A 20,893-nucleotide genomic window follows, 5' to 3' on the forward strand; every position below is an offset into this window, starting at 1 on the left:
GAATAAACATGCACTAACGTTTGTATCTTCAGTACAAGCTCAAACCTGCTGACTGATTGCAGAGTCAGAACTTTAAGGAAGTGGAGGACTCGGTGTTCTGCACCCTTGCTGCTGTTTGGAGAAGGAAGTAGCTGCAGAAGTTTGAGTCAGACAGGGTACGCTTTTTCAGGAGAACGTTAATTTTCATCAGGTTTATGTATGAGAAAAAACACTATACAGTCCTTAGAAGTATCATCCCCTCCTCAAAAGGTAGGATGGAAGTGACCGTAATACAGCCATTCTGAGACACACGTTACTGCAAGGAAACAAGCATCCTCTCCACATAGGAATTACCTGTGTGGATAATATTTTGCTTGTAGATTTCATTGATCACCTCTCTAGTATTTGTTTTCCAATTTTTGTTTACCTTCAAATAAGGAATACACCATTTTGATCACAACTTCAAAAAAATGAATTAGTGGAAACCTTTGCATGATACGAAGTTTTTATCTGGTCTACCTGTGATTTTAATAGAATCAGAATATTACTTATTTACAAGCAACATTTACACTGATAAGTAAACAGGTAAATGGATTCAACATGGAATTATGTTGCTTTAAGTGTTTATCCTGTATAGTTTCTAAAATGGCCAGGCGGTACCTTTGCACTTCCCAGAGCAAATATTCGCTATTAAAACAGACTATATACCACATCAGCACCATTTCTTTATCACAATCCCAGTTTATATGCAGGTCAGTGGAACCGGGCAGCAACCTAGCAGTATTTTTTCCATAAAGCTTCATCAAGGTTAGATGCAATGATCTACCACTCAGTCTTTCAGCTTGCTTGACAAGACAAATCTGCAGCTTCCTTGAACAGTAGATACACGGAGAAGCAACAGCACGTGTTAAAGCTGATAAGCATGAAGAATGCAAAGCATAAAATAAGCTTGAAGATTCCCCTAGTTCCACCATACACCTGGAAATACGAAGCTCTAATTAAAACAAGTTACAGCCCAAAGAATCGGAAGGAAGGGGGAAGAGGTAATCTTACTGATTTAAGTCTTGAAAAAAGCTAAAACAAAGCCAGAACAAGGGGAAGTAAGACTATCAAGGCCACTATTTCTTCATCCACAGGACAAAATACAAGCACTTCCCATAATATATTTGTAACTTCAAACAGTTGTTTGGAGTGGAACTGTAACTCACCAGACCACCTATCAACAGTCTCTGAACTGGAGAGAATCTTCTGGGCATCCAGCCAGCTTAAAACTTCACCATTAGCAGTAACTGCATAGGAACACACCATAATCTGATCAAGGAGAGAGGGTCTTTTCAATGTACTAAATATCTTGTCAGTACCACAGATAACTTACAGACAGCCCTACTTCTGCTACCACCAAGGGTTTTTTCGGTTTGTTTTTTGTGTGTGGGTGGGTGTTTGTGGGTTTTTTTGTTTGGGTTTTTTTGTGTTTTATTTTATGAGGAAAGGAGAGATTGGTTTTCTATTTGTGTTGTTACTTTTCTTAAACCAAAGTGTAACAATCTTGTACACCTATGCCAAACCTAAGGAACCGCTTTAATTATAAACTGGCTGACCAACCCCACAACTGGTAATACAGGTGAAAGACATTTGTGTTGAAGCACATGGAAAGGAAAAATTGAGGTCTCAAAAATGCTGAAGGTCTGCTGTGAGAGGAGTACTGCCACAGTGAATAAAAATATCTATACTTTTGCTAGGAGCAGGAACCATCTGATTCTACACAAGCGTAGCACGGACACCAGAGGCATCCTTCAAGGGAGAGTTCTGGCAGCCAATACAACCAACGTGACATCCACAAGATCTCATGTGCAAGTGATTAAGTGAAGAATGCCTTATTTGGCATATTATTCCAGCAGTATTTGTTTTGCCAAATGTAATACTTTTGTTTGACAATCAGATTTTGTTTTGTTACAACCTAGACTTGTTTCCATTTTTTTCCACCTGTGCTATTGTAAGTCAACCTTATAGTTTTTAAAAATAAGCATGACCAAATTTTCATTTTAAGTTTATAAGTGACTTTTTTTTCAAATATTTTTTAAATGTATGCACAAATTATCACTGAAAAACAGCACAAAGCAGACTGCTTCATACCCTCCCCATCCCTTAATTCTTTTCTCCTTGTAAGTCAACATTTAAAACAAATGCTAAGGACACGAAGTATCACATCCCTGTACTCCTGCAGAGCAGTGTCATATTCCTGTACATATTCAAGTAGCTCCTTTATTAGGAATAAGAATGTTTCTAAAGCCTAGGCCTACACAGACAACCCTTTCAACTGTGAGGTGATTCAGCCAGACTGAAGTTCAAGGGAATTGTGCTCTATAATCATTAGCACGACCTTGCTTCAGCCGATGGCAAAAGTGACCAGTGACCCACACTATGTAAGTGTTCTTGATTTTTATGCTCTATAGGTAAAAAAGGAAATGGAACAGGGAATGACACTCCAGATAGCATACAGATACCGACATGGCACTAACATGGGCAAAATTACGCAGTCTTATTCATCATTCATTCCTCAGCTTCCGACAAGAGGAGGAAGGTAGCCCCAGTAATGCACACTACATAAGCGAATGACGCGTGCAAGGCTAAAAGTCAACCTTCTGCTGTAAAGTTCCAGACACGTCACTATGAGCAGCACAAACCATCCTGTCACCGTCAAACTCAATACACTCCAGTAACTCGCAAACAAGTTACCCCGATGGAAATATTTCCCCTCAGCAATAGACCCCATGGTGCAGAGATCAGTTCTGCAAGCCAATGAGCTAGGCAGAGGGCCACAGCAGAACAGCACCCAGTTTTGCACGAGTTCAGACACTATCGTGAATGAGAACACACTGCAGAATCAGTGCGTATCAGAAGATACAAAGTTGCTCCCATTCAACACACCCAAGTCCTCTCAAACCCATTTACGACAAGTTACTGATGGCTGTCCCACAAGGACCTCAAAGCCAGTTGCAACCACACTTATCATGACACAAAACTGTAGAGCCCAAGTCCTCTATTTTATTCAGATCAGTCTAAAAATTTAAGTGCTTTGCCAGTCCGATAAAACCGATGTGGGTATTGCTCATGTGACTCAAGCTGCCATGTGACAAGCTTCTCAACGCGTAAGACAATATTGCTGCATTTTTAGATGCGTAAGTGTTACTCGCATGTGACTGACAAGCAAAAGAACCATGCCGGCTACTTTTTTTTTTCCTTAATACTTGAGGAAGCATCAGCAGGATCACTGCCCCTCAATCCGAACGAGAACCACCCATCCTCAGAGCAACCAATGGCTGCTGATCCACGACCCTCCCCGCAACATTATCTAAACAGTCTGTTGCAGGCCCAAACATTTCCTAATAGCCACTTCAGTAACACTGCATCCTACAGAGTGCCTCTGCAGCTCCCTACAGACCTGCCATAAGGTTGGCATGCAGACAGCACCACTGAAATTAAAACTGCACCACGAGGGGAAAAAAAAAAAGCAAGCCCACACAGCTTCAACGTTTTGCTACATGCACCCCTTAGGCAGCAGATTCCCTGCTCAGTGCCCTCATGCACCATACGAACAGCTGCACAGCAAAGCTGATGCGATTACAAGGTTCTGAGGAACATGCACTAGTAATGAAATGATTTCATAAACATTTCAGAAGTCACAAATAACAGCAAAAATCATCATTCTTTAGGGGAGGCCAGAGTGATGTAGCCTACCTGCAGGGGCTGAATGGATCATCCATGACTATGACAGGCTGTTGTGGGTTTAGATGTATTCCTGAACCCTCTACTTAACAGCTAAAACTCTGCCTTTTCCACTCTACCAACTCAAAATGGAGGCACATGCAGTCTGAGAGACCTCAGAGAGCTTTCACTGAGCTTGTGCTATGACCTAAGCCTGCACGCAGAACGCAGAAACTTCGCCCTCGGACTGACAGGACTGAGCATGTGCTGTGACCCTCCCTCATCCACACACTGTCTTACAACGCAATCAATCTCAACCCTGCTGTTTCCGTAAATAAAGCACACTGAACAGACTCTGCAGCTTCTGCATACCAAGCTAGTGTGCAGGGAAGTGGGGCCTTAGCTAGGGGATCTGATACAGCCAACGCCTGAGAGCAGAGCAATTCAAAGTCTGGAGATCTGCGTTCCAGCACTTCTTGTATCTTCTCCAAGTGAAATACACGTCGATTTCAAAAAAAAAAAAAAAAAAAAGGCTTATAAAAGCTTTTTTTTCCCTGGTTTGTGATTAGCTTTTTAAAAAGTTACACTGATTAAAAGGCTTATAGGTTTTCACAGATGCAAATGACAGAAGCGTCACATTTTCATATACAATTCATTTGTTAGGAAATGAAGCAGCAAGCTGATTCACAAACTACTTCTATTCTACCTGTCAATAATGCAATATAGGAGAACACTTAAAGAATACGAATTCTCAGCAACAATGCCATTGCCATTTACAAGCCCACGTGAACCCAAGGTGAACCCAAGAGGAGCCAGACGACTCACTGTTTGAACCTCCTTCATCATCCTTGATTTTTGGCGGTCCTGTTTATTAATGTAATTTTTAAAAAAAATCTTAGCTACCAATTATTACCCATGAAGGGAATATCCCTTCCCACTACAGCATAACATGCTTTAATTAGTATACCTGCCTCCATTTTAGAGCACCTGAGATGCCTGAATTTACTGCGAGGCTAGAGAAGGATAAAAAAGTTTCTCAAATTTTGAATTTTAAAGACAGAAACAGACGAAGCAAAACAGATCAGACCACAGAACAATCTCAAATTTTCTCTTACAATAATCCAGTGAGAAAATTTTATTATAACGTAGGTGGATACACCTTTTTGTTGCCTATATTATGTTACCTCCCACCCCCTTCTTGGGAACCTTCACCAACATAGCCTGGCTTCTTCAAGGCACCTGCAATAATAATTCAAACATTCAGTAACTTGAACATTTCAGCTACCATGGCTCTGCTGAAACTATCCGATGCTACCAAGCTCATTCAGAAGGAGCCATTCCCTAAGGTACGGATAGAGGGGCTTGGCTCACACTTGTAGAAAAAATTAAAAAATAAAAATTTAAAAACGAACACAACCAACCATGATAAAAGTTCCTGGTTTTTTAAAAAATACTAAGCTATACTACACTATCTGTTTAAAACTTCCAGAAACACAATGACTTTTTATAAACTGCTTAAAAAAAAAGACCAACCCACCATAACATTCTATCAGCTCACTTTTGTTATAAAAACATTACAGGAGGCAACACATGCAGAACAAGACCGTCTTTTTTCCTAGACTACAGACTAGAAAAAGATAACTACTCCAAATATTTTGCACAGTCTGACCGATTTAAATAAGAACACTTACAAGGCCAAACGTATCCAGTCTTCATTTCAACTACAGCTGAAATGTATTTCCGGATTTTTTGTTGCTGTTGTTCTGGACTGGGTTTTTTCCCCTCAAGTTCACAACATGAACTTGAGAAAAAGTTCTCAGCTTTTATGCTACCCTCCAGTTCAGAGATAAATTGAGATCTGGGCACACAGAAATAATGTAGTCCAAATTATATTAATAAGTGTGATATCAGCTAGAAAGAACAACCCAAGGAAGTTATACATCCACTTGTCTAAATACAGTTTTGGGGAGGGTTTTTTTGGTCTGCTTGTTTAAAAGGAATCAACTGCAAGGCACTTCAATGCATGACAATACCTAGTGACATGAAGTGAGGGTGCTCAGCATCTTCCATAATTCCTTCCCAGGAATATTAGACAAGAGTGAGACAAAACAACTTCCCTGTAATTTAGTAAGACATACAGAAGCCATCTGTTTCACATCACATGGGCATATCATACAAACAATCCCCAATTTCCCTGATCAGGAGGATTCCTGGTTGTATTTAAAATTGCTAAACCTATTTAAAAAAAAAATTGGACTTGCAATACGCTGTAGGAATTGTCTTATTTAAACAAAGTAAGCCACAAAGTGTCATAGTGTTCTACTAAGTGTAAGCACAATAACAACTCATTTTAAGGCTCTGGTTTGAGACATAAGGATGGATGCATTTAAAAACCTTTATGATCATTTCACCCTCTATCACTGCCCTAGGCACTATTATATGCATATAATCAAAATATTCTGACTGCTAAAAATTAACCAGGCAAAAGGATCAAACCAGCAAAACAGAGCTCTGCGGTCCTCTTCGGCCTCTGTTTGCATTTTGGCTGTAGATGTTAATCTATCATTCAACTACAATTTTTTCTAAAGAGGGGCAACATTAAGAGGAAGCTTTGAAAATCCTACTTACACACAACTCCACACTGGCTTCTTGACTTCTTAAGAATATATCTTTATACTACCCTTATCTGTTTCTAGACCTGAAACTTGTATTGCACCCACTATGCTTTCCACTGCGGGGGCGGGGAGGGGGGGAAGAGGCTCATGATTCAGACTTTCAACAGAAATACCCTTCTAGACAACACAAAATAGGAAGCCATGAAGGACAAGAAAAAGAACTAGCAAGTCACCTTCAATTTCACTCTTGGGAACACTCCTCTCAGAGACACACCAATACTCATTTAGCTCATGATATTACCAAACAAGAGCACTTCAGAAGAAAAAGATTAAAAATGAAGAAAAAGCAAATGTTGTGGAATAAAAACACAGAGAAGATCCTGGCCTTCCCAAAACATCTATTCAGAAAATTCACCTGTGCCTTGACTGTTTGGAGTTATTTTGTTCTACAATGCAAAACAATGTTGTTGAAGAGTAATTCTGATTCATGGCCATGAAAACTGTTTGTAGAATAATATCTGATTACTCATAATTCCAAGTAAAAATTCAGTAGCATTTAAATCCATGTCAGACAAAACTTCATAATGTATTTATTTACTCCTGAGATCAAAGAACTGATTGCCTAGTACAAGCCAGTACACTACAAAAACAGGCCAATAACAATAGTGGCATTTGGCATGCCTGCAGCCTCGAGTAAGATAGTTCAGTGTTGTTTCTATGAGCCCATACAGGATGTCAGAGTACAAGAGGAAGGACTGGAAGAAGTTCTTGCCAGAATCAGCTACATCTGGCACTATACTACAGATAGGATAAGAACTAGAGTTGTAGGAAACAAGTGGTAAGATGTGAGCTGGTGAAAAACAGCTGTCTGAGGTCAAGCGGCATGTTCAACAGCATTCCCAAGCCTTGCTGCAGATTTCTTTTTAACAGGCAGAGCTGATTTCTGACTCAAATACCAAAATCAACAGCTTAACTCAAGCTGGTGCAGTTACTGATTTTCTGAAGTGGTACACCAGCTCTGTTTGTCCATTAATCCTTCTTGACTGCTACTCTATACACTTTGAAATGCTTCTAAACCAATTTCAGGGCATATACAATGCACCTAACATTTCTTCTTCAATAAAGCATTGGTCTCATCTGGCCATTTGGGGAGCCCAAAATTGAGTGGGATTCCATGACAGTGGAATTAGTCAGTGTCAGGGCAGCTCCTTCTCTGAAAAGACATGAAATTAATTATTTTAAAGTACTTAGCATAAAATGAATTTTCTTTCTCAGCTGGCTATACAAGCTTAGTGGATGTATTCCACACACTTGAGAGCCAGGAACATATTTCAGGTCTACTTACTAGCTTGATTAACACTCTATTCAAGGTGCTAACAGCCAGCCTCTAAGCTTTAATATTAGTTTAGGTTTTTATTCCACAATCAGATTTTTCTCACTGATGTGAGAATTACTGAAACATAGCGCGTGATCTTTTACCAAACTCTGTAGAAAAAAACAACCAACAGCTTGATATATACTGTAAAGAAAAAAGTTATCCCAAAATGCACAGGTTTACCACTTCCAGACCACAGAATGATCAACAACAGGATCACGGTTGGTATTTCCCAAGCTAGACCTATAGTCAGCAAGCTTTCAAATAGAAAAGAAAGGACAAAGCATACTTTCCTTTAGCACTGTGTGCTCCAAGAACAAAAGGGCCTCTTATTACACATCCACCACACCAGTGTTTTGGATGTTTTTGCGGGTCTGGGATTTTTGCAGGTTGTTTTGCAAATAGAACACATGAAACTGTAGAAAATAGTCAGATTCCCAACACACTGAGCCGCATTTCAGAGTCCTGGAAAACTATACGAACATCTTATGCTGAACACAAAATCACTCAAACAGAAGTGTATCTTTGTGGATGCAATCCACAGCTCAAGCATGTTTGGTCTAAGAACGTATCCTATCACACATTTCCACAAGTCAATTGAGGGGGTCACATTGCAGATTTCAGAACCTTATCTACAACATACTATTACTTCAAGCTACCATGAACATATGCCACCCTTTCAACGAGAAACAAAACACTACACTGGAAAAGGACATCAAGTTCAAGACAAAGTTTTGTTTTTATAGACAGACCACCAACAGGTCATCCTGGAACGTTACAATTATTTACAATTCTATGAATCTAGAATTAGGTATTCAAAGAAGCATGCATTGCAAAGCAGTAGCAAACACACAGGTCAAAAATAATCAAGCAACCTAGACTCAGCTCCTTTTTCTAAACCTCCCCCCATTCTAAGACAAAACACAGATCTGAAGAACTAGAATTAAAAAAAAAAACCTGGCTGCAACCAAATGAAGAAAAACCTGCATTTTGAGAGCTGGCTAGTCTGAATAATTAGCTGATCACTAAGTGCTATGCTTTGGCATTTCATTGATCTTTTCAGGCTCAGTCATTTTCCAATAGCTGGAAGAATTAACAGCTACTTCTACACAGAAAGTCGGTTTAAAACTACAATGACAACTCACATAAATGGCATTTCATAAGAGAAATAATCCATTAAACACAGAACTTGAACACTGATACAAATAGTTCATTTAGCATTCACACCCTCAAAATTGCATTGACGAAAAGTGACAAAGTTAAATATAGGGGTCAAGCATGATGCTGAATATCGGAGAGGTGTATCATGACAAACTTCATAAATGCCTCGCCTTGTCGGACTGCTCAAAAAAAATACACAAATGATGTTACAAAAACATTTTAACATATTGTATTTTAAAATATTATAGGATTTAACGCCCTTTTCCCAGAGCTCAGCACCATACACTAGCAAGATTGCCTCCTAGGGACTTACACTGACACCACCATGTATGAATGTAAACTGAATCGATTAAGGGAGTTTACCTAGTCCAATACCCTGTCCCAGACATACGGACAGTTTGAGACACTTCAGGGTAAGGTACAGGAAGCCTCATAAATGGGCGATTACATAGTAATAGGCCCACACAGGGAGTTTCTTCCTAACTGCAAGCAGTTAGTGGTTGGCTGTGCCCTGAAGCACAAAGATTCATATCTGCATTAAAAACAGTAAATCTACAATGTAACAATTCAAATATTTAATTATTTATATGCCTATCTAATCCCCACTTAAAATAATACTTTTCTCAACAATATCTAGAAATCAAGGTCCACAAGCTAATTATGTTTTCTGCATTGAAAGAAACAATAACTTTCAGTCAGCACAGACCTTGCTGAGCCCTGTCACGCATTATTCTTTTACTCAAGCGCTCAAAGAAATACACCCCTAGACAACAAACTCTTTAAGGCTGGTATTTGTAAGGCATTCTCTGTGTTTACAAAACTACATAAATGAAAAAATAAGAGTTAGGGTTTGGACCTGAAAAATAACAAAGGTACAGTCCAGTACCAGCTTTGCTTTCCAAACACAGCTGACAAAGATGGGTTGGACAACTCCCAGGCAGATTGAAAGAACTGTGAAATGAAAGAGCATGCTGAACATGCCTTCTTCAAATATGTATTAATTCCCCAAAAAAGTTCTTTCTGTATCTCTAATTCGCTCCAGGCCAGTGAAGCCTAAACTAGGAATTGTTGATATGGGACCCATATGAATGTTTACACATGAAAGCATGAATTCCCACACTTAAAAACTTTCTATTTGATTTCTTAAAAGTGTATGAATTTCAACGTTCCTTACTAGAAGACATGAATGTATTTTTTAAAGTATTTTCAGGGGTGTGCAATTAGCCAATGAGACAGCTAATAATTCCTGCTAATGTTTGCAACCTTTAAAAAAAATTTCACAGTTCTAAAAACCTGTTTTGAAGCAGTATGTTATTTACCCAGAGATGCAACCGGCTATCATGACTCACTGCACAATTTTGTTATCTACTGTTAATTTTCCTCCTATACATACACTCAGCAGGCAGAGGTAGCTTCTCCCTCGCATTTTCTTCCACTCCACCTTCCTATCAGCATCATACTTGGTTTTAACATTTCTTCCCTTGAGTAGTTTTCCTGTTGCTACAGGCTCAGATCAGTGGTAAAGCTTGCCTTTAAAAGTCACTTCACTTACCTTGTCTCTGGATTATAGCCCAGTATGTAGAAAAATGAATCCACTCGGGCTTTAAACTCTCTAGCAGCAAATATGTCAGAGAAATGGGAGATATTACACTTCCCTCTGAAAGAAAGAGGGAAAACGGTATTAGAATTCTACCTTGAATAACAACTATTTTAATTAAGTGCCACTGCAATCTGTGTATAAGCCACAGAAATCCTTGTGTTCTCATAAATATCTAAAACTTCATCAATATAAGCCTGTTGTAACAAATAACCATGCAGATTCTTCCCATGGTGGAAAGGGAAGAAAATTCAGTTACAATGTCTCAGATGGTGTCCTACAAACATTCATTAATTCTCATTCAGCCAGCACACAGTCCTGAGGAGCCCAAATTTAATCAGACTAAGGAACAATATCTACCCTAGAAATACAATCCTGAAAATGTCTTCTTTTTCAAAGTTTTTGAAGTCCTATTACACTTACATCTTTAAGGAAGCTTCAAAACTTCTACTATTCATATTATTTGGGAAGTCAGCTTTTTATTTAGAAAGCTAAATAAAGCTTCAGTTTAATAACACTTCCAAATAAAAAGCAAAGCTACACTGTTTTTAGCAAGACTGCAATCCTAACAATGCAAATTCCAAACACACAAAAGTTTCTTCCTTCTACTTTCATACATAAAAGAGTAAAACACAAAGACATTTAAAAAAAAAAGAAAAAAGAGAAAAGAGGATTTATTAGCTTGTTCTGCAACAGATTGTTAATAATTTTTTTTAATATAGTTTGGTGATAAAGTCATTATCCTTAAGGATGAGCATTAAGACTCACTGTAAGAAGTTGCATCTCGTTTCCTCAAGGGTTTGTTGGACTGTTAATGTTCAACAGCTGCTCATGTTTTGTCATTCGATGCATTGCAGTTTACTGCCACCAAGTAAATCAGATCAGAAGCGGGCAGAGACAAGTGGGCCAGACAGCCAAAGAGTTAGCGCTTTTTATCTAAACCTGATTCAATGCAATAAGCAAAGCACAAGATTTTGCGCTTTTTCAGTATGTCAAGCTTTCTAGTACTAATACAGATAGCATCTCTTTTCGCTTGTATTTACTGAATAGTATTTGCTATTATAAATAAGCTGCTATGGGGCTTATTTAACATTGTAAAAAGGTTTGCCCATCTTGGTTAAAACTGAATGAAAAGTGCTATTGCCACCAGTACACCAAGATGAATAATTATTTTGCCTGTAATAACACTGCAACTGTTTGCCTAGTCTTCTCAGCAGAGCTTAAAAGCACTGCCTACTTGAAACAACCGCACTAGAAAGTTGAAATGCTAAGCTTGCTTCCCTTCCTAATCTTTTCATGGTAAAGCACTTCAAAAAAGCTTACCAATCAACAGCCACTAAGAACGATGCCTTCTAACATGAGCTCTCCGATACACAAGATCAACTACTACAGGTGAGGAAAAAACACACCAGAAGGATGAAGGATGAATAAAGTTGCAGACTGTTCTAAGACAAAATCAATACAGCTATCCTGCGAGCTGAGGCTGCATAATTGTCCCTATGATTGCCTAATTCTCAGTCAATTGCCTTTCTGGCAAAGGACAAAGCAACACTGGATTTTGCACAGGTCATGCCAGGTTGTAATGGAACATTAACAAGGTCCGTAATTGAGAGATCACACAGAAATACTGAAAGACAAACTTGTTCACTGGTACTTATTTTATCCCTGGTGGCTGAAGCTAGTTTCCTAGTTTAGTCCCTTACAAAGAAAGAAAACGAGAAGGGGTATTTGTTTTGATATTTCACATTAAATTCACAATTCAGAAGTATTTTGGGGAAAATATTTAGTTTCCTCTCAATAATTCATCTGACAGTCAATAGGAATTTTCCAGATAAGCTTGTATTATCTATATTCATGAAAGCAGTACATATTGTTCATAGCATTTCAGACAAGTAGTACTATGTATTACCACAAAGATTTACCATATAGGTAAAAAGGACTAACTTTTATTACACACTTCCACAGGGATCTACAAGTATCCTCTAGTTAAATTTTTCCACTGGTTAGAGCAGAAGATTGGTAGTTACAATCAGTTTTATTTCCCAGTTTGTCAACTCATTGTGTGACCAGAGCCATTTGCCTGCAGAGGGCAGAGAAGTAACCTCATATTATAATAAATTAGAATTTCATGTTAACCCTCCCTTCATGCATCACAACACATTCTGCCTACTCTATGTTCTCAAACTGTAAGAACATCATGTGCAATTACCCTTATGTTTGTCTTGTACACTGAAAATTACTGACGTGTATTAATCACAATTTGCTAGAAAAGAATCAGCAAAAATATCTTTATCCTGCAAAAGTATATTATCTCAATTATCAGCATCTTTTGATAATTCTTACAGGCTTGTAGATGGTATCTAAAGTATAAACAGTCCAGAACACAACAAAACAACAGCGAAACCATATGCCAACAAAGAGAAACAAGAGAGTGATCCAAAAGGTGCCCATGGTATGCACTTCCAAACAAAAAGAAGGCAGATGAAACACAAGACAGGTTGAGAAAGTGATCAGTTTGGTCTTTCAAGCAGCCTCCACTCTTTTTGGAAGGGGAGAAGAGAATGATATTTTTCAAGTTTGCTTGGTATACACATATATTCCATTTTTATCTTTTCTTTAAAGAAAAAAACAGAAAGGATGTAGAAGAGAAGTTAAAATACTCCCAGGGAAAATTCCATAAACATAGTTCAGTTTTTCTCTGTTTAAGCAGACAGATTTCCAAGATTGGTTCCATCAAGACAACCAACCTCCCGCTAGCTTGTTTCTAAGCATGCTGATTTAAAATTGGAAGGCGACCTTCTGCAACTCAGAAAAGGCATTGTGGAATTTCATGAGATTATAGTACACCACTGGAATTTTCAGAGTTTATAAAAAAGTCTAACGTAAATCAAAGACTTCTTCCCACCCTTATAACAGAAGTTGCAGCTAGTTTTTCTTGAAGTAAGTGGCTTCAGCAAAGTGACTCTGAACAAAAAATGTCTCCAGATGGTTCTAGTGAAACACCATCTGAGCATTATTATCAGGGAGATTATTCAATTTGCATTTTGACAATATCCATGCATGTTTGGCATGTTGAAAATCTGCTGAAAAATAATGCCTTGCTATTTCTCTTTGAAAACGTTTTTAAGTAACGGTGTATCCCCTCAGCCTAGTCAAAGGTTGGCCACTTAAGTTAAAAACTTAGCGGGTAAAGAGAGCAGCAACCTCCAGGGAAGGGCAGATAGTACAGAAAACAACACAGGGGTCCATTACCTCCTGTCTGTACAGCCAGTTTTTAATGGAGCTCTTAGCTGAGCTGCAACAATGACAAGTGCCCAGAGCAAAAACCTTTAACGCAATTTAATCAGGGCAACATACTAACAGTCACTTTACTAGGAGACGCTATCGTTAATAGTGAAATCAAACACAGAGGAGGGAAGTATTTCTTCGGGAACTAGCAGTAACCTAAACTGGCAATGATGGGAAACAATGTCTTCTGAGCAAACATTGATTAACTGAGATTAAAACGAGATTGTAGAATTACAGCTTCTTTTTGAATGAGAACAGATAACACAAGTTAATTACTGTAGGAGACGAGGAGAAAGCTGAACAGTATGCTACGAGCATATGAGCTATATATGCTATGAGTTATGATTAGCAGTATGCTAATGATCCCCCCCGCAAAATCAGAAAAAGCACCTTTCTCAATAAGGTTTTTCTCATCCACCTCTGAGACACGGCCCCACATCCTCTGTAACTTACCTGAGGGCAGCAGCATGGTAAGTGTCAACATAATCTGAAATGAAGAGCTCTCGATTCTTGATAACTGGGTCTGTAATAACAAGCTCTCGTCCAGAGTCTGCCAGAAAGCAAAAACACAAACAAAAAAACCACCAACACATTAGCTGTAGTCTGAAAGCATCTACCATTGCCATTTTGCAGGTATTTTTTTTTACAGGTCAAAGTTTGAGGATGTTTCTTAGATACACGCTCCTCAGTGTTAAGATGACAAACATTCAGATTGTTTACATGGCCTGTAAGGTATGGAAATAACATGATACCCATTTTTGCACGTGAATTCTCCCTTGCCATACCTAAAGAACTGCTGAAGGGAAACAGATTTTAGGGGTACTGAAATGACACATCTTATCCACTGACCACTAGAAGTGGTCACTCCTAGGTGAAAGGAACTAGGCAAATTAATTGATCACTGACTTTTGGTTTCCGGGTTAAGGTTTTGGTTGTTTGCATATTCTTCAACAAAACCTTGACAGTACTAACTGCTTAGTGCTCTGGCTTTGAGATAAATATTGATATTCACGTTCAAATACAGAATATTCTCAGGGTTAACAAAAAACTGGAAGACTACTTTTTCCATGACTTCTTTATAACACCTTTGAAAACAGACAAAAATACTTCTCCACATCCACAAGAGTGTGACATAAAAAAGCAGCCATGTTATCAAAAATGCTCACTTTTTGACACTGTGCCTATAATCCCATTGTTAGAAGTTTCAAATAAATTAGTAAATGTTAGATTTGCGCAGCTTTTGCTAAAAGCACATGGAAAGTGTCCTCAATGCCTGCAAAAAGGAGAATGTATGCCCAACTTTATACTGTCACGCACCAAAAAGTTGCTGTGTTCCATATTTCAAACATGAACTTTTATCATCACAATTCACCTTGGAGTATCTTCAGAATTTTAACAGTTCCCTCAAGGAAATTTCCTGGTAAGAATAGAAGCAAATGTTATGCCTCCCCTAGAGGCAAGAGATAAACGACACTGGAATATGTACTAAAGTTTCTTCTGCTTCTATTAAACCCAAGATCACACTTGTTTTTGCAAAGAGAAAAGGGGGAACTCAGCTACAAGTGCTTCAGTTACATCACTTACTGCAATATTAATCACAGTGAGTATTCATACATGCAAGGTAGTGTGAATGCAAAAATGTAGTTCTCATGACACTATGGCAGAATCACAAAAAATAGAAGAGATTCACAATTTCTTCAGACAACTTGGTCTTCAGCCAGTTAGATTAGTACGCTGTCCAGAAGGCCTACAAAGGATCCAATGTTATTTTTCTTTTCTACTCTCTTAAGGCATTAGTATAATACAGCACAGTATTTAAACCATACCTGAAATGCATCTGATTATAGCTATGGTTACAGGACATACACTAGTTAGAACAAACAAGGCAGGTAAGAAACACTATCATCCATCTTCTAATATATTGTTTTTATCAACAGTCCTTGCTTCATATCCCTGTACAAAAGCATTCTGGACTGTTAAAACTTAAAATTCAGAGTACAAGTAAAGAAGGCCTTACTCTACAGAGCCTAACTTACCATTCTCATTGTGTCTGTCCTGAACCAAATGCTGATAGACTGAATCTGGGACTTCAGACTGGCGATAGTACCATTTGACATTCATAAGGAGGTGGTCCCGTTTACTCTGAAAAAGAAGGTCTAAAGGCATTACTAAAAAGGAAATCAGACCACATCTGACACAATCTTCTAAAGTATAAAATTTGTTTTCACACTGAAGAAAACCTGAGGTAAGACCCAAAAGGGAGGAAAACATATTTCTGTGACAATGAAACAAGGGCAACGATTGACTTGCAAACTAGACAAAGGCAATGAGAACCTACTGCATCATCATGCAGTTGTTTCTCTATATATCTGACCGGCAAATACTAATCTATTCACTCACAAAAAACTAACCCAAGAAAAGAAGAGGCAGGGATCAGAAAAGGACTGGAATTTTAGGCCTCATGCAGCATGATCTTAGTCTGCTAATTCCTACAAACAAAAAGTATTTGCGGCCAAACACGGAAAAAAGAATACCAATAGCAACATAATTCAATGCAACCATTCTTAACTGTTGTAACCAAGAGATACCAGATTTTTTTTTCCCCAAGGACAGATGGATTCAGACGTAATCGTAGAAGTTATTACACTCCTTTACACAAAGGAATAGGATGCCGCACTTCAACCCCAACAGTTATAGGCTCACGTACCTCACAAAACCAACAGCAAAACTTACGCAAAACCATCTTCCTCAAGCGCTCCTTTTTCATTTGAGAATCCAGCTACCAGTTTGTTCCTTCTTAGAAGGAAGCTGAAGCATAAACACCACTTCAAAAAGAATTTTTAGATCAAGTTATTACAGACCCTCTGCTTCAGTTTATCTTTGAAACCCTTGGTAGTCAATTCTTCCTACTACTCCAAAACACTTGAAGAAACAGAGGAAGGCCTAGGGGAAATTAACATTCTTTTGGAATGAGGCAACTGCAAGCACCGTTTGTTTTTTCTTGACTACAGTTCTCTAGACCCTTCTAAGACTGCTCTTAAAACATTTACATTCAAAAATTAAATCACAGGTTACTGGACCAGAAAGTTCTTATCATCTCTCCTGTTCACATCAGCCTAGTTGTTACAGCAGTTTCCACCCTTACTGCTTAATAAACAACATCAAAATCTTTCCATTAAATGCACTTCTTGAAGCCTTTGACTAAAAACACATGTAATACCACAAAAAAACTGCTAGTGGCAGCATTGTGCCAGAGAAAAGCTTAACTAATCCACCACTACCACATGTGCTCTATGTACTGAATGCCTCAAAAAACATTCAAGAACATACTAAGCATACTTGTGTCGTACACGAGAAACCTGAACCTACTTTTTTTATTTAAAAAAATAATACATTTGCAGTCAAAGACAGCAAGCTTATCTAATGCATGAAAAAAATCAAAAGGACAAAGTCTGAGAGCCAACACTGATTTCTGCTGCCTGCTGTTCAAAAAAGGTGGTTGCAGACTTTTCTGTTCTCCTGAAATAAATTTCTATGCATTACAGTCTTTATGAATAGTTTCTCTGAATTTCGAAGACAAAAAAATGCACTTAAGTGTTCTGTTACCCTCTTGCTAAGAGTTCATAAATTCTATTAGTGCTAACAAGAACTGCATGCAACAATGATGGGAAACATTAACCCAGCATTTCTCTGCAAATTCTCTTTGCGTTTCTTAGTTGAGAGGAATAAGCACCCCTCGTGTTACACAAAGCCTGAGCACACTCAGAAAGCATCACTTTGTGGCACTAAAACTACTCATTTATACACACGGACAGTCTACAACAAGCATCAAAAGCAAATGCTTCAATTTTCTTGGTTTGTTCCACTAAAGTTGGGTGTCTTTCAAATAGTACAACACTCCAAGGAGCACTGTAAAGGATGTAAGTATGTAAGTACACATGTGTATGCAACCATGAAGGAGGACTACAAAATACAGTCCTGAATTTTGTTGGTCGCGGTGTTTTTGAATAGCAAAGTACGTTGGGGCAGGAGGAGAAGGACTAGAAAGCTACACTGTGGTCAGGCAGGGATGGTGCTTACAAATGCTTATCTGCAAACCAAACCATCAAAAGTCTGAACAACAACCAGTAGCCAATGGAGATATCTGAGAAAAGGCAACGAGTTACTCTATCTTGGTAAAAAGAAGAGCTACTCATGGAGAGGACAAAGGTAGCAAGTGATGAGTGAATGGATACAACCTCATACCTACCCCTACAGTGACTCTGCAAGGAGGGGGCAGTTCTGCAGAAAGAACTCTGGAAGCGTAACAGTTTTGTGTGAAGGTATATCCTTTGCATATGCATACCTTGAGATTATATTACAACAAAAAGGGAGGGATCAAAACTGTCAAATGTTTTCGTTGCCTTGGCAGCACACAGAGCTGTGAGTTGGAAGGTCTCAGCTTTGTTTTGAATTAGGCCGAGACTGTAAAGGAGATGGTGATGCAATCACTTAATTTCCCTGCCTCAGTTTCTTATTATATCATAGAATAGCACAAGGCTTTTAGCAGCAAGGGCTAAGGTCAACACTTAGAAAGCCCTCTGATACACTTGGATAGAAGAAATTAGTGGTTGGAAGTGAAGTTTTTCCACTCGCTGCCGTAAGGGACCACATCATTCTCTCCCCTCCTCCCAAAACGCCCTCCCAGTTTGTCATTCTGTCAATGCAAAGGGAAGTTTTTGCTTATTGCTACGTCTCCTGTAAGCTTCACTGCAAATGCCCAAGATCCCCAATATGCGTTAAAAAAAAAATAATGGAATAGCAGGGGATTACACAAGAGCTTATTAGGAATATTCACACATTAACACACAATGAAGGCAGGCAAAGTATTTACTACGTTTTGCAGTATTTTTATCACCTCATCACTCCAAAATCCCATACTTCAGGAAAGCGTAAAATCTACCTCCAGCCCGGAGCTTTATTAATTTGACAGGAAGGTACTCACGTCCCATTTTGAAACTTTGTTCTCAGACTCACAGAATGCCTTAGCCGTTCCCTCCACTGTGTTTTATTCCAGAGGTTAGCAGTTACTCTGCACAGTGAAAGGGAACAACAACATCTCCTCCCCTGAAATCAGATTCATAATCAGGAAGAACACGGGGAATGAGATTGAATTTCAGGAGGCTGGCTGAATTTAAGAAGTTTTCAGGGAAATGATGAATTGCCCTACACTGCAACCTGCCAACAGGAATGGTATTGACTTCTTCAGGTTGATCATGTAGTTGTGAGGCATTGTCAGAGGGGAAGATTTCAAAGACAAAGAAATTACAGGGGTTTTCGTAACACAGAAAAGTGGTTTTTCTTTCATTATACCTCAGAAACAAAAATAACGTCTCTTTAAGAACTACAGAGAAAAAAGATGAAGGTAGAATTAGAACCAAAACAGATAATAAAAACAATAGACAATCAATCCAAATGGTGTGTATAAGCATAGATTTGAAGCCATGGCATACACCACCTTTCTATGCTTTTAACTTCTAAAACCTAAATTTTATGAAAAAGGCATTTTAAATGAATTATAAATGACAGGAAAAGATGAACACGGCCAATATACACATCTTTAAAAATTATCAGACTCATATCTTTCAAAACAGAAAGCAGCACATGCTCCATGATGCTGACTGCTCTCCATCATTTGAATCATAGAATGCATATATATGGCACGACTCAATGGCTCCATATATAAGGAACAGCAACAAAAATATCATCATTTACGACGGAGATGTGCAAGGAACTTCTTACAGAAAAGTCTCTGGACAATGATGCAACTAAAAATATGCTGACATACTAATAAGCTGCTATTTGTGCTCTGCTGACAGCAATTGGGTTTAGGTTGGTTGAGTTGGGGTTGTTGTTCGGGGGGGGGGAGGTGTCTGATTTCATTCCTAAATACCTCTTTTTACGATGATTGCTGCTTTTTGTCCAATTAATTTAAAAGCTTCCACTTGGAAAGTATTTTCTGCATCTACTCTCCAACATGCATGATTTTGTGGGTTTTAACCTGAAGCTTTAGTCTCCCTAAAAATATAAAACGTCTGTCAGAATCTTGTTTTTCACATTGCACAGAAATTCCTAGACATGCTATTTTGTCAGCCAACTTTCTAAATACGTATGTCATTTACAGAGCAGACTATGCTCAGATGCGTCAAGGCGCCAACTTCTGTGGTAGACTATTTATTTTAGAACCATGTGCACACAAAAGAAGTGTCCCCTAGTTCATAAAGTGTTACTTTTTTTTTTTACACCTTTACATATGAAAGCTGCAGATAGTCACATGCCAAATTCAGACTTGCAGAAATCACAGAAATGGCAAGCGCTTTAAAGTGTCTTTCTGTCAGCTCAAAGAGATTCCCTGCGCTACAAAATTCCATCCTCCCCTTAAATGAAAATACCATCTATTGCTGCAGTACTCAAAAAATACTCATTTGGGGGTTTTGTTGTTGCTGCTGTTTTGGTTTTTGTTCCTTTTAAAAAACATTAATCAGTTTTGGACATTCAACAAGAACTAGATAAAATCTGTAGATGGTTTAAAGCATCACAGTTCACAAACATCTGGTCAAATTCTATTGAAAAATGAGCTTCTCCTTTAAAAGGGAAAAAAATAATCTTGCAGGTCTTCTTTAATGTGAATGTACTGATTTCCACAGCATTTGCGACAATTCCAAGGTGCCAGTTTTCTTTTAGAACGCACTTGAAAACAGAGCTACTGCACACTACAATTAACATCTTAAGAGATTCCACATTCTCTTCCCAGGGTTATGACTAACCAAATTGTGCAAATGATCACAGATGTCCTGCAGATTCTCTCAGAGGGATTTAAGCAGTATCCTTCATTACTTGCCCTATTTAGATACCATGTTAAATCACAACTAGCTTTGGAAACAATATACCAAATGCTGGAGATGACAGATGGGCACGCTGAAGTCAGTGGATAGTAGCTATTTCAAAGAAACAAACAGCAAAATAGGAACAAGGAAAAGAACATCTTTCCTTTCAAACATATTTTCAACAATGAAATTTTTCTATCAGAAAAAAATCACATGATTAATTCTAAGCTACCAAATTCTTTTTATTATTTTAACAACATGTTAAATATTTTAACAGTCACTCCATTGTTCAAAATAAACATCTTGT

The 20,893-nt window shown here is 38.3% G+C and overlaps 1 protein-coding gene across 1 annotated transcript in view; it reads right to left on the reverse strand.

Annotated features, from left to right (window-relative positions):
• Nucleotides 1-20,893, reverse strand: part of RERE (arginine-glutamic acid dipeptide (RE) repeats) — a 181,432-nt gene that overhangs the window by 112,445 nt on the left and 48,094 nt on the right. The window contains 3 exon segments of the mRNA XM_009325270.1: nt 10,388-10,492; nt 14,174-14,270; nt 15,757-15,862. Coding sequence (XP_009323545.1) covers nt 10,388-10,492; nt 14,174-14,270; nt 15,757-15,862 — 308 coding nt within the window.

This window comes from Pygoscelis adeliae, unplaced genomic scaffold (genome assembly GCF_000699105.1).
Source record: "Pygoscelis adeliae isolate BGI_AS28 unplaced genomic scaffold, ASM69910v1 Scaffold36, whole genome shotgun sequence".
NCBI lineage: Eukaryota > Metazoa > Chordata > Aves > Sphenisciformes > Spheniscidae > Pygoscelis > Pygoscelis adeliae.